The sequence below is a fragment of the Polypterus senegalus genome, chromosome 6 (assembly GCF_016835505.1).
Source record: "Polypterus senegalus isolate Bchr_013 chromosome 6, ASM1683550v1, whole genome shotgun sequence".
In the NCBI taxonomy this organism is placed as follows: domain Eukaryota; kingdom Metazoa; phylum Chordata; class Cladistia; order Polypteriformes; family Polypteridae; genus Polypterus; species Polypterus senegalus.
In genome coordinates, this window is record NC_053159.1 from 63,524,983 (window position 1) to 63,538,892 (window position 13,910).

The 13,910-nt window shown below is 38.1% G+C and overlaps 1 protein-coding gene across 2 annotated transcripts in view; it reads right to left on the minus strand.

The window, feature by feature from the left end:
• The window catches only part of megf6b (multiple EGF-like-domains 6b), a 204,634-nt gene that overhangs the window by 54,785 nt on the left and 135,939 nt on the right, over nucleotides 1–13,910 (minus strand). For both annotated transcript variants that reach the window (XM_039756130.1, XM_039756131.1), the window contains one exon: nucleotides 528–650. In XM_039756130.1, the coding sequence (XP_039612064.1) occupies nucleotides 528–650 (123 nt within the window). The remainder of the gene's footprint in view (nucleotides 1–527; nucleotides 651–13,910) is intronic.

Below are 13,910 nucleotides of genomic sequence, written 5' to 3' on the forward strand. Positions count from 1 at the left end.
TGGTGTGCTATCGACAGTGGCATGTTTTACCATAAATAAAAAAAGTAGATGTCACATTTAGTGGCAACCTGGGAAGTGTTCCCCTCTCAACAATAGCTAGAAATCATGTGCTATGGCACCCCTTAGAATGGAGGGAAACTGAAAAAGGTGCACCTGCTACTGAAATCAGAATCACACGTTACACAATAGTTCCAATAATAAATTAAGAAATAAATACTACAGCTCTCTCAACTCTTGCTACTGTGAAGATATTACAGACCATGTATTTAAAGTTCATCGCAACCAATGAATAGCATGCTTACTAAACACTGAACTCACAAAACTAGTTCTGTTGGCCATTTTACAATACTGCTGAGTTCAATAGGTGACAAGGATCTTACTGAAAAGAAACTGGTAAAGTGACCAGTAATTCTCAGCATCTGGGAGAGTAATTCCTTAAATCAGCCTTAAAACTAGAAGTGCCCAACTTGACACCTGACAGCCATGCATCGATCTGTTTTACATAATCCAGATGACCCCCAACTCACCAATGCAGGTCCGTCCATCGGTGTGCAAACGTGATCCTGGTTTGCACTCACAGTAATATGAGCCTGGCGTATTCACACAGCGATCCTGGCAACCACCATTATGGACTTGACACTCATCCACATCTGCAGAGAAACAAAGAGCGAGAGAAAGAAGAAGAGATATGAGGAGTTGGCAGCCATTAGCCCATTACACATGGAGTCAGTAAATTCTGCTTACCTGTTGCACCACAAGATTGTGTATAATAACTTTCATTTGAGCAATGCGAAAATGTAGATTTTTATCATATTGTTAAGGATCGGAAGCTAGCATATATTAACCCATTATGTACGAGGGACATTCAAAAAGTTTCTGTACTTTTATATTTTCACTGGAAACAGTGAAGGCGGGAGGAGTAGTAATTGGACTTTAAAAAGTTGGTAAGACACTGGGAAAATTGCACCGCAAACGAAGTTAACTATTTAGAAAAGTGATGTAATTTGTTTTTGAAATTCATAATAAACAGAGTTAAAAAAAAGTATGGAAACTTTTTGAACGTCCCTTGTAAAAAAGGTGATCAGGCTAATTTGCGGAACTACAGAAATGCATCATGGGTAATCTGAAGTAATTATTAAGGAAATGATAAAGCAGCACATGTCAAGAACAGGTGTATTAGTGAGCAGTCAGCATGAGTTTAGATGATGGAGGTCATGTTTAACTCATATGCTGGAATTCAATGAGGTTGCAACAAAAGGTGCATATGATATTAGTCATTAGGATTTTCAGAACACTTTGATAAGGTCTGTGGAAGAAACAAATTTCACTCTTATTTTAAGTAAAAGATGACCAAAACTTTTTATTAACAATAAAAAAAGAACTACAGGGGGATTTACACTCTATGAACACATGAATTCCATTTTGTTAATGTAATGTGACACTTCTTATAACATAGCCTAAGTTGACCTACAACAGCGTTTCTCAAATACTGCGTCATGACCCACCTATTGAGTCGCATGCTGCTGTCAGTGTGTTGTGAGTTGATATTCTTTATAATGGTAGAGGGTTGCGAGTGGGTTGCCATTTCCATGATCACAACTCCCCCCCTCCCATTCTGAGAACTGCCCCTGATTAAACCTCCCCTGCTCCAACAACCACATTCAATTGACCATGGGGGATTCCCCCATCCACCTACAGAGTGGGGGGGCTGTAAAGAGACTCCTTTGGGAAAGTGCATTGAGACACCAAAAAGCTTGAGAAACACTGGTGTACAAGACTTTCTGAACATAGACCCCCTCTGGTGAAATAGCAATATTACACTTTGATCAATTTACAGTAAGTACAGTAATTACAAAACATGTCCCATAAGAGTAAAAAGGTGACTTTGTACTCAATCAAAGGGTGTGTTTCTTTGAGAAAAACAGTTAAATTATCTGATCTATAAAACCTGATAACATCAAGGCTTGTCCAAGTAGCTAAATCAAGGAGCTTAGAAAGAGTCACAAAACGTAAACAGACTTGCTTCACAGACTACCTGCCTCAACTTTGATTTCCATTCACAGGTCCCATATGAGATGCAAGGTTTTAAGCTAAAAGTACCAGTTAATGATGTGTTGTATAGATAAGTGCAAAAATGGCTTAAACACGGGAGCAAAGCATTTTGATGACTGGACCTTTTTCCAGATTAGGGGATGTTAAAGAGGTGTTTTTCAGGGATGGGTTATGGTGCTGCTGCTCTTTTAAACTTTTTAGCATGCATACACACACATACACATATAGTTTTATATTATTATATAAACAAATCCTGGGATGAGACAAGACTTTTTGCCTGGGATGAGACAAAACTTTTTCAGAGAGAGATTTAACCACACCCGAGGCCAGAAATAAAAGACAAAGAGAGATTGACAAAGTAGAATGTCATAAAGAATTCATAAATGGCACGATACACATGCAGAGCAGATGAGAGATAATGAAAGTACTAAAATTCGAAAGCCTCAAAAAAATGATAGTAAAAATCGCATTAGCGTAAACAAACGGAAATTATTACTTGGTGAAGTAATGGAAAAGCGAAAAGAGATTGAAGATATTGTTCAGATTTATACTTTAAATTGGAGACTTGTAGATCATCTAATTCGTGTTGCCGTCTGGAAAAGTAGTATTTCTTCTCAACGAAGAGGTGTGTCCACGAGAACTAAAAGAGTTGTTGTTTGGTGAAAGTGAAATCCACATACGTGAGCAGCAGAGACACAAAGTGGCTGGTGCATAGCGCAGGCTGGAGGGTTGGCGAGCGAAATAACTTGGACAGGTGTCAGCTAACTCTTAAGAATTACTCATTGCAGAGGGTGTGGACCCGCCTTGTGCTTGCTGCTCCACTGGCTTTTGTAAGAAGACACTGGTGATACCATATTTTAGCTATATCACTGGCTTATGAGTCCTATTAATCTTTATCTTGAGAAAATACCTCCAGATAAACAATGATTTCAGTGAAAACTTGGCCTCCATTGCTGAGGTGTTTTTACTTACACGTTGTTGTGCCGCGGCGGATCTTTACATCTGTGTCATTAGCACAAAGTCGTTGTTGCATGGCGGCATCTGCTGCACAGAGATGTTTCGTAGTGTGAAGAGAGGAGCATGCAAGCACTGAAAACATTTAAAAGTCATGCATGCGCCATCTAGTGGCTGTGGTTGAGCGTGAGCTGAGTTGACTGCTCTATCACACACACACACACGCACGAACACGGGTCTTTCGTTTATATATGTCTAATATATATATATGTATAAATATATATAGCGGTGGGCAAAAGTAGGTTTAAAGTTTTTGTGGAAAAAGACAAACAGGTTATTATTATTAAAATAGCTTTATTAACTTTATTACCTCAAAAGATTGACATGTTACAATAACACAGTGCACTTAGATACAATCTTAACTTGCCAGCCTCGTGTACTCACAATTGTGCATCTAATTTTGCCCACCTCTGTACTTATTGTATGCGTGTCTGTGTGATTGAGATAAGAATGTGAAAGACAAATGGATTAAATCTGTGCATGATACTAAAGTGGGTAAAATGGCAGAATCAGTCGAATCATTACAGAGAGATTTGGACAGAATACAGGTGTGGGTAGAAATGCGGAGAATTAAATTTTGTGTAATTACATGTAAAGTATCACATACAGGAAATAAAAATGTCAGCTCTGAATACCCAATGAGAGCCTGTCAATCCATTAGGGTGCCATTTATGAGAATTAAGGAGTGCACACTCAGTAAAGTCCATGCTATGTACACAGAGGAGTGCCATTTACATAACTGAAGACCCTCCAGACATCGAGGGGAACCCCAGTCAAAGTGTAATACTGACTGCTATGGACACTGAGTGGCACCTGACCCCCAAACACCGACCCTCTTATTGAGCTTCAACCAGCACTGGCAACACAAGAGCAAGTCCAGAGACGAGTGATTAGACTGGTCCAAGAACTGCATAGCATGAGCAATGAAAAAAGATAGAAATAGTTGAACAATTTCTGTTTGAAAATGTAGAGATTAAGAGGTTACATGACTGAAATTGTTTAAATTACAAAAGGAAGTCATATGGCAGATCTCAGTTATTGGTTTAAAGTAAGCTCTTTAACAAAAACATGAGGGAAACCTAATGATAAATATTGCACAAATGTTACAAACTTTTCCTTTACCCAGAGGACTATAGACACATGCAATACATGAGAAATTAATGTGGCAGAGATTAAGATTGTAGGGAAATTCAAAACTTGCCTCAATGTTATTTTGGAAAAATTAGTCAAATAAGTTTGGCAAGCTTTGTTGGGTTGAATGGACTATTCTTGACAAAATTTAAATTTGCCTCTTCACCTGATGTTGTTCAAAAAGAGTTTCTGCCCGATTTTTAAAGCTAAAATTCTCAACATCAAGAAAAGAATGCTATAAATGCTGTAAATATCTGCTTTTAAATTTGCACCTCCAATTGGGCAGCCAGTAATTCTGCAGACGTAGAATATGATACTGCTCGGTAATGCAGCATGTGTTCCCATCTCTTCCCATCTAACCACTTCTAGAAGCTGATAATCAGTGACCTTCTTGCACCTTGTTGATTATCCCAACTTTGTAAGTGTGGGCACAGTCAAAGAGACGGGGCATCTTGAAAATGAAAAAACAGGCTTACTCCACAGGGAGATCTAGACAAGGCCAGTCTAAGCTTTAGTTAACCCTGGATTGACAACTGCTGTAACTCCGCTCATTCCAGAACTGAATGAGTTTTCTCTCTAGCAGAATCACATGAATTGTTCCAGCTTGTTCCCAACATCCCAGTTTGGTAAAAAGCTCTCATACTGTGTTTTCATTTCAGACATGAAGGTGCTGAAGGACAAAATAGCTGAATTCCTCTGATGTTGCCCATAATTTGATTTTCATGAGGGAGAATGAGGTATAAAAGAATGCAGTGCTGCAACACTTTACTCTGCTACTTTAGAAGGGCAGTGGGCACAATAGCATATAATACCCTGTTCCTGTGTGCTCACCTGGCAGCGCCCCTATGCTCTCAGCCTCCAACTGGCCACATCACGTGCAGTTGTCCAAGCAGGTAAGCGAGCACCCGCCCTTTATGGGACTCCTGTCTTTTACAGCATGTGCTGTCCAGTTATTTTCATTCCTTGGATCGGTCTGTTCATGTTTCTGTTGAGCAAAACTCTGCCAGAGGAATGCAAGTGACAGCATTGCTTCAATGTTTACGTAAAACCAGATGCTTCAAAAAATGCACTGCAGACCAGCTAGCCACAGTGTCTACATGCGAGGAGAGTCCCTGCACTGCCACACCGTGCACTGCAGTATTTATATGGATTAAACCATTTACTTAATTCATAACCCTGATCAGAATATTATTAATTAGATTTAAGGAAATAGCTCGGTATGTTTCTGAAATGTCAATGCATGAGAAACAGTTCAGTGGTTATTTTTTTTCCTCACAACTAAGTATTAGAATTTCAGTTTGTTAAGGTGACTTCAGAAGATGTTGTGTGGGCACAGGCCTCCAGATAGTTGCTGCCACGGAGCAGATATTTTATTATTTTTTTTATCGATGCCAGTGAAAGACTGGAAAAAATGAAAACATACTATCAGATTTCTCACCATGATGATAAGAATAGGTGGAAGTAGCGATACTCTGCTCTCTCATCTGAGCTGTAACTAGCCAAGGAACCCTAAACCTCCAACAATAAGAGGGAAAATTCAAGAGAGACCTTTATAGATCAACTGAAGCCAACGTAGTCATAGTCACTTTATATAGCATTTTTTGCCTTGAAGAAAAAGGTTGGAAATTTCCAGGGATGCCTACAATATATGACTATCATGATAGTTGGATCATAGTAGGATCTTCTTATATAATACGCTAGCGTGGCTGTCCATTTGCCTGTCCAGGATTTTAAATCACCTGTAGCTCGCAAACCGTTTGACCTATTGACCACCTTCGCCACCACTTCCCCTACATCTTCCTGTCTTAAATCATTCTTGACACAGACTCAAAACTTAAGTGCCAGCTTAAGTAAAAAATTAAAGAAAACATAATAAGTAATTGCAACACAAACACTGACTTAATCACTTTTAACATGAAAACATGCTGACGAAAGAAGAGAAGAAGCGGGCCGCTAGGGTGGAGAAAAGAAGAGCTGCTCAGGAAGCAGCAAGCACTTCAACCTCTGAGCAAATGAATGCTAAACGTACAGAGAAAGAGTAGGAAAACTAGGAATGCTCAAGTTAAGTGTATGCACCGTTACTGGTAGAAGGATAATACTGTTTTATATATACGAGGTGTGACAATTTAATTCCCGGAATAGCCATGCAGTGTCACCCATGACATAATTGTATTGAACTAATACATGCGTAAATTGCAAGCTGATAGAGTCAGTTGTTAGTTAAGATATTGGGAAGGTAATAAATATCTGTGTGTACATTTTGGTGTAAAAACGGGTGATCGAAATTTAGAGCAACATACAAGTATTAATATTAAATTTTATGTTAAAATCGTCATCTACATTTAGTTCTGGTGAGATAAGCCTTACTGTTTACAGTAGTGCTTTCATTTCAGTAAAAGTACATTGAGTTGAGATACAAGTAGACCATCAACATGCTGTTTTCGCAAAAGTATGAGACTCTTGTATCTGTTATATACAGTATATTGTTCTTTTTTAGTTTTACTTTTGAAAACGGTTAATGCATCATGTGCAATGATGCTACTGGCTGTAGCAGTTAGATTAATCTGATTTGTTCTAGAATTTCTAGATTTGTTTTTCACATGTCACTATTGTGTCACTATTGCATTTGTTCCCAGTGTTGATGTCTCATTACTTCAAGATTGGCATTTCAGCATTTCTTAGGGGATATTCCTTAAAAAAACCCTTCCTTAAGTATAGACAGGCCTTAACTTGGGCTAGTATACACCAGTACAAAGTACCAGCACTGCTCCATTTCTAGCAGTTGCATACTGGCAGTGTTTGGTGAAGGCCAGCACTGTTTTTGAGTGTATTGGCACAAATCACATATATTCAAGCTCCCCAGCTCGCTCTCCACCCTTATCAACAACAACTTTGATCAACTGCATATTACCCTGTCATGACAAACTAGAAACTAGACAAGGGGAAGCTCCCCCTGCTATTCAATTGAATAAATGAGCCTTACACAGAGAGTACGAGCACTTAGGTATATCCAACTTCAGGCACTGGGTATAGCTAGTTTTCTTAACATGTAGGCCTAGCATCATGTTTCTTTGGTATTGACCCTCTCTCACCTTTGACTTTCATACTTGAATTTACCCTTTACAGTTTTTTTTTGTCTTTCTGTCTTTTGCTCCACCATGGCACTGACTTCAAACCTTCTCCCACACATTCATCTCCTTGTCAGTCTTTTCCAAAACACTCACAATAACCTTCATGTTTATTTCCTTGCCCATAAAAAAATCCCTTTATTGTTTCTTGTTAAAGACATTAGCCTTCTTTCTTTGTCACTCACAGAACTATGTTGGAGCTCAGGCCAGATTTTACACTTCAGCAGGGATGACCCTTGGCTATTCAGGAAGGGAACAGAAAAAGAGTTGACAGCAGGTTGCAGACGCAGCAGCTGAATCTGATGCAAAATTACAGTTGTCTCTTTTATTACATCAGTTTGTAAATTCAATACAAGTCCACTTATAGCATTACTGTGAGAGAAAGAGATAGTTCAGTGGAGTCTTAACATAACAAAGCTTGCAAACTGCATGATTTAGGTTAAAGGGATACTCCGCCCAAAAAGTACACACATACACTTAAATATATATATACACTTAAATATATAAATATATATATATACTTAAATATATATATAAACGTCTACACGTGGTGTAGTCGAAGTAAGGGCTCCGCCTCTGAAGAAACAGAAAACTCATTTAGCCGCTAATAACACAAATAAAAACGAAACCTCGGAAGTAAGACAAAGTCTCTTAGCCGCTAACATTGGCAAAATGGTATCCCTTTAACTTTTCCTCCCGCCGATAATTCACAAGCGAAGTGATTATGTCCGCAAAACAACTCCTCCTAAGAGAGAGATGCCCAGAGTAGTTCCTTTCAATTACCTGGCATCTCTACATTTCAGTTTTTTTTTCTGATGATTTAAATAGTTTCTAGGACCAAAGGCTTTTTACAGAACGGGCTTACATGGCTAATATATATATATATATATATATTATATATATATATATATATATATACAGTATACTGTATATAAAGCCAGTGATTATATTTACCTCTTTTTTGCACAGTTTAATGATGTCAGAGTGGTTGCCAAAGGAGAACTCCAGAAATGTACTTGCGCATGTGAACGGAGGTATTTAAGAAGTCAGGTTTCTGCTATAACTGGATTATTCATCTTAATCTGGTTTTGTGTGTGCATGTAATGGTGCTGACTGTATAATCATACAGTTTACAATAGTATTTTATGTTTTATGTAATTATTTGTAAGGCACACAAGTTTGTATTTGCTGTCGTTACATTTAAAGTTTTAGTGATGCCAATTCACATATATTGTAGTTTCTTTAGATATTTTTATAGCTCTAGCATTGAAACAAGTTCTTAGAAACTACGGTATATGCCAACACTGTATCCAATCACCCGCCATATTAATCAAACTTCCAGGTTTTCAGATAACGACTGTATGTTTAAGTTTATATTCAGTTTTAAAGCAACATGGGGCTGTGCATATGCCAAGTATATATATTACATACTTATATTACCAAACATGTTTAATTCAATGTAGGTCTGCAGATGACTGGAGCGTACCCTCACAGCACTGGGCCAAAGGTGGGATACAAGGGCACCACACACCATAAACACACACCAGACTCACCCTTCTGAACTGCAGCCCCACCTACAGACTGTTCCCCTTACTTTTATATTTTTGTTACTGAAACTGTCTTATGCCATGACTCAATCTGACACACTATAACTCCGTTCTATATTTGACAAATAGGAAATTTTTGAAGCAAAACAGGAACAGGCAAAAGAGGGATGCGGAAAGTATCAAAAAGGAAGGAATGAAAAGTCCTCAACTCTTGCTGCCTAACCCCTACTCCACCTCACCGTGAGGTAACTGAAAGATCAATGGTTGCCTGTGAGCACCACTATTGGGCCTGTGAGGGCCTAGGCCCACCAACTTTCCTTACTGGCCCACCGTGTAGCGAATCGTCCATCACTAGTTACTGCTGAGCTATGTCTTGCTGATGGGGAATGTGAATGATGTCTCGATAAAGAGTCATTTTAGGCTTTATTAGTAAATGAAGACAAACTGAAGTACAAGATGTGCCAGAGTCTGATGTCGTTGAAGATTTCAGTAATGCCCCAATGGCGAGTGAAAACCCTGCTGCATTCACGTTGGCAATGGGAGTGCGACCAGCACAATTACGGAGTATGCCGGAAAATCCACAACCAGTCAGCCACCAAAAGACAAACCTTCTGATATCCATGAGCCACCAGCTCATTAAATATTAAAGTTTCCAGCTTTTGTTACAGCTGGTAAGGCAGGCAACTTTGCCGCTCGTTGATACAACAGATAGCAGTGCATGGGTGGAACACACGACATCGAAATTTTTAATTTTAGCATTTTTGTAAAAATCTAGTTGAGGACAAATTCACTTGTGTATTCAGAGACTGGAAACGCATACATGAATTGCAAGGAATGGCAAAACAATAATTGGACTGTTTTCTGTCATATAATGCTTCACTAGTCAATATTATAACGAATATTATTTAGCCATTTGTGCTTTGTGATGGGCTTGCATGACTTACATGTCAACAAATGATAGGCAGTCAATTTAACTTCACCATTTGTAAATGGATTTAAATTAGTGTTTACAAAAATCATTCAACGTAGACTTGCAAAAAAACACAATTTACATTAATATTTTTCAAATTTAAATTAATGTGTATTTGACAGTGTCAGGCATGCGCATCAGAGGATCACATTCAGGCCTCATCCGAGATATGGAATACCATACTGGGATGATAGGGGGCACTGGCGCTAATCATATCCTCTCCTTTTCCCTCCACAGTGCAGAGAGGACACTCAGTTAGGGAATCGACTTTACCCCTTCAGGTCAGCGGCCCATAAAATCCGAACTGGCTCGAAGGACGTATCCTTGGCTGACTAAGCAACCTGCAAGATGGAGCTCCCCAGCCAGACAAGCAGCCAAAGAACCAAGTTGTTTTTGAGAGCCCAAGAGTGGCTACCTTTTACTTCATGTTTATATACTGCGTCATCAAGTGTCCTTTCTTTAATTGAGGACTTTGAAGTAAACAGGGACGACCGGGTTGGTACCACAACATTTATTCTGTGGAATTGTCATTCCTTGTAAGACCACAACAGTAATAAAAATAACTTTAGACCCACCCATGACAAATATAGGAACACTCGAATATGAAATTCTGGCACAGCTACTGATGAGCATAAAGCCTTTTACAGTGGACAGAGAATGAAATATTAATGTGAGCTGCTGAAAGTTGTAAAAGAATGAAATCATAAAATAAATTCTTCCAGACGTGTATTGAACATTGCTTCTGGTTTTTCCAGCAAGTTGCCAGGAGGACCTTAGCAGCTATAGAGCTTAGTGAAATCAGCTTCTTATTACAAAATGAGAAAAAGTGTCATGAAAAATCCAGAAGTAGCAAAAGCTGTGGAGAACTGGTAAGAGTAACAAACGGAGCAAAGGAAGGAGACATGGAAATGGAAGATGACAGAGATACTTCGGGAGGGACGGACCAGAACTGAGCGAGAGAAATTAAATTACACATAGGTTCGGGACCTAATCCCATTAAATAACATTTCATGGGGGTTATGTAAATTCTATGAATTGTATGGTGAAAATAATCGATGACTGGGATATTTGGAGGAAATTTTGGACCACATTTAAAACTGAATCACAGCTTAGGAGGGAGGAAAGTGCCACAACGTGCCAGAGCTGAATCCCACTTTAGTGAGAGTTTAAAGAGATTTCTTTCAACGCAGAGACTGCTTTGGACTGAAATGTTGCTGTAGGGACAACATTTTAAAAAGGATGAGACAGGATAGGAGAGGACAAACAGAAGCTACGTTATGAGGATCGACCTTAGCTGTAAGGTTAAAGAAAAAAGTAGTGGAAGAAACTGAGAAATTGGAGCAAAGTTTTTGGAATGAAAGGAGCTCCAGCTCCAAGTACATGGATTCCAGCCTGACTGCTTGTTTCCTGACAGCTAAGATAATAAACAGGAACATTTTCATCACACCTTGTATCAAAGTAAAAGTGTACAGGAAGTGGATATGCTGTGTATCTATCCAGAGGCCAATTTAATTGAAACAATTTTCAACAAATTTCAAGAATAAAAATAGGGTACACTTTAGCCAAAGTCAAAGTCAAGTCAAAGCAAACTTTATTGTCATCTCAACCATATACAAGTATACAGATAGACAAAATTGTGAAGCTCAGGGTCCACAACATGAAGTGCAAATAAAAAATTAAAAATAGAATTAAAATTAAAAATTAAAACACAAACAAGACAAGACATTCTGCAAAATTTAGGAACTTGGCTCCATTTAGTTTAGGAACTGCAAAAATGTATCTCTTACTCATTTACTTTTCTATAACAAGACCTTAACAGGGGCTTCTTTTGGTCTTCATAACACGAATAGAACCTCAGTAGATCGGTTATTCACCTCAGCGCAGTGTGGCACATTGACATGATGGTATACTGACGTGTTAATATGAAGGATTCGCAGGTCTTCTACTAAATATGGAATATCAAGAGCTATGTGTCTCAGTTAAGCCCCCCTCAGACCACTCCAAAGTGACATTTTGTTAGCAGGTCACATTGCAGAGATGAATAAACACTTCACTGGTGCATTTTTGCAGCATTTAAACTAAAGTGTTGTTATCAATAAGAGTGATTCCTTCTTTCCCTTATACATAACTAAGGGTTTCTTCCATTATCAATCCACACAGCCACGCTGTATCACCCAAAGTGGACTTACAGAAAGTGAGTGTAGTGTTTGGAGAGAATGACACAGTAAAAACTAAAATGAAGATTAATTTTGAGGAAAATGAAATGCTCTTTATGGTTCCTATAACACAGAGTGTAATCCAACCATTGCTACCAAGTGTAAAAGCAGAGGAGCAGAGTTCTGAAGGACGGACACAATAAAATAAACAAGTAGACCAAATATTACTAATAAAACCAAATGGAAATGGTTGATTTTGTCAAACTAAAGTAGCTAAACAAGAACAAAAATATGGAATGATTTTACTACTCAAATGGAGGAAAAACAGATGATGCAAGTGAGGTTTGGATGCTGTTTGAACTGCCATGATGCTTTTTCAAGAACAGGCTGCCATAATTGTTTCCTTATTACTAGAAGCCATTACAAACTTTCAGTGGCATTCAAAACAAACACATTTGTGAGAGGCTGGGAAGACACAGCAAAACAAGATGGAAGTAACAATCATCACAGGGTATCATGAGGAAAAAGAAAAATCCATCAAACTCACCAAAGAAGCATTTTTTAAACAGAAATCAGAACTTCTGTTTCAAGCCACAGCCATGTTATAATAAATTGCCTTATGTAACTGTGGCCAGTTCAGCTGATCTAAGCCGAGTCCAAAGACCACTTGGTGGTGTTGATTTATTGGAATGTTGTTGTGTTTCTTGAATTTAAGACTTGCAAAGTCTATTGATCAAGCCAGCTGTTGTTGTCACAATCCATACCATCAGTGACAAGAACTGAATTATTTGAACCTGTCCTTGTCTGGGAATAATATTTGATGTTTTGTCAGTTATTGTGTTCACTATAAGTATGCTCTTTGCATCTCAGCTGAATCAGATGTTTTTCTTTCTTTTTAGATATTCTGGTGTGTATCTGAGACAGGTTGTAGTTTTTAGTGATGACATTTACGTATTTGATGAATTTCTGTAAAAAGCCAATTTTCCCCCTTGGGATACATAAAGTTCTGTCTATCTATCTGTAGTATAGTGCCTTTTTATCTATCTATCTATCCATCTATTATTTAAATTAACATGTAAACTCAAACTTCATAACTACCCTGTACCTCATGTGGCGCTATTGCCTTGCTGCCATCATCTGTAACTGAAATTCCTTGGGCAAACTATGCATTGTCATGTTCTTCTTTCCTTATTCTTATACCAGGGTAAATATTTCTCTTTTCCTAAAATACTTCTCTAGATTTTCCAATGTATTTTATTTTCTTTTTTCTCAAAGAACTTTTAACACAACGTCAACTGAGAAAAATGTGCTGCCCTTCAACTACATTACTTTATTTACAAGTTTCAGTTTATGTGCCCAATTACAGTAAGATCATTTCTCATTTAGGCCTAATATACATTATATTAGCATTCCTTGGCAGTGATATCAACACAGCAGCAGGAAGAAATAAAGTCAAATGGAAAAGAATTAACAACCATAATTTGTGTGCCCTTGGTGCCTTTAAAATAACCAAAAATAAAAGTGTGGTTGTCAAATCTGCGCATATGACTAATTGTATTAACTCACCTTTTGTCTCCCTGATGTGTCTGTTCTCTTCATGTCCTGATGAGGTAGCTTGTACTTTTCTAGCTGCAGACATCAGCGGCATGTAGCCTTTCGCACTTTATATTAGGTTCCTACTGTGAGCAATTTGCGCTGCCATGAAATTCCTAATGGTAGCTTTTTTTTTTTTAAAACATTTTATGGATTGCATTACAGCGAGTAAACTACACATTAGTAACACATCCAGTGCCGTATCATGTTCATATTCCAGACAATGGTAGTTTTCAAAAAGTTTGAGTTCAATGCATGGTATTTTTTTGGACCTGACTTAAATCTAAAATACAGGTGAAATAAATCTTATTTTTAATTG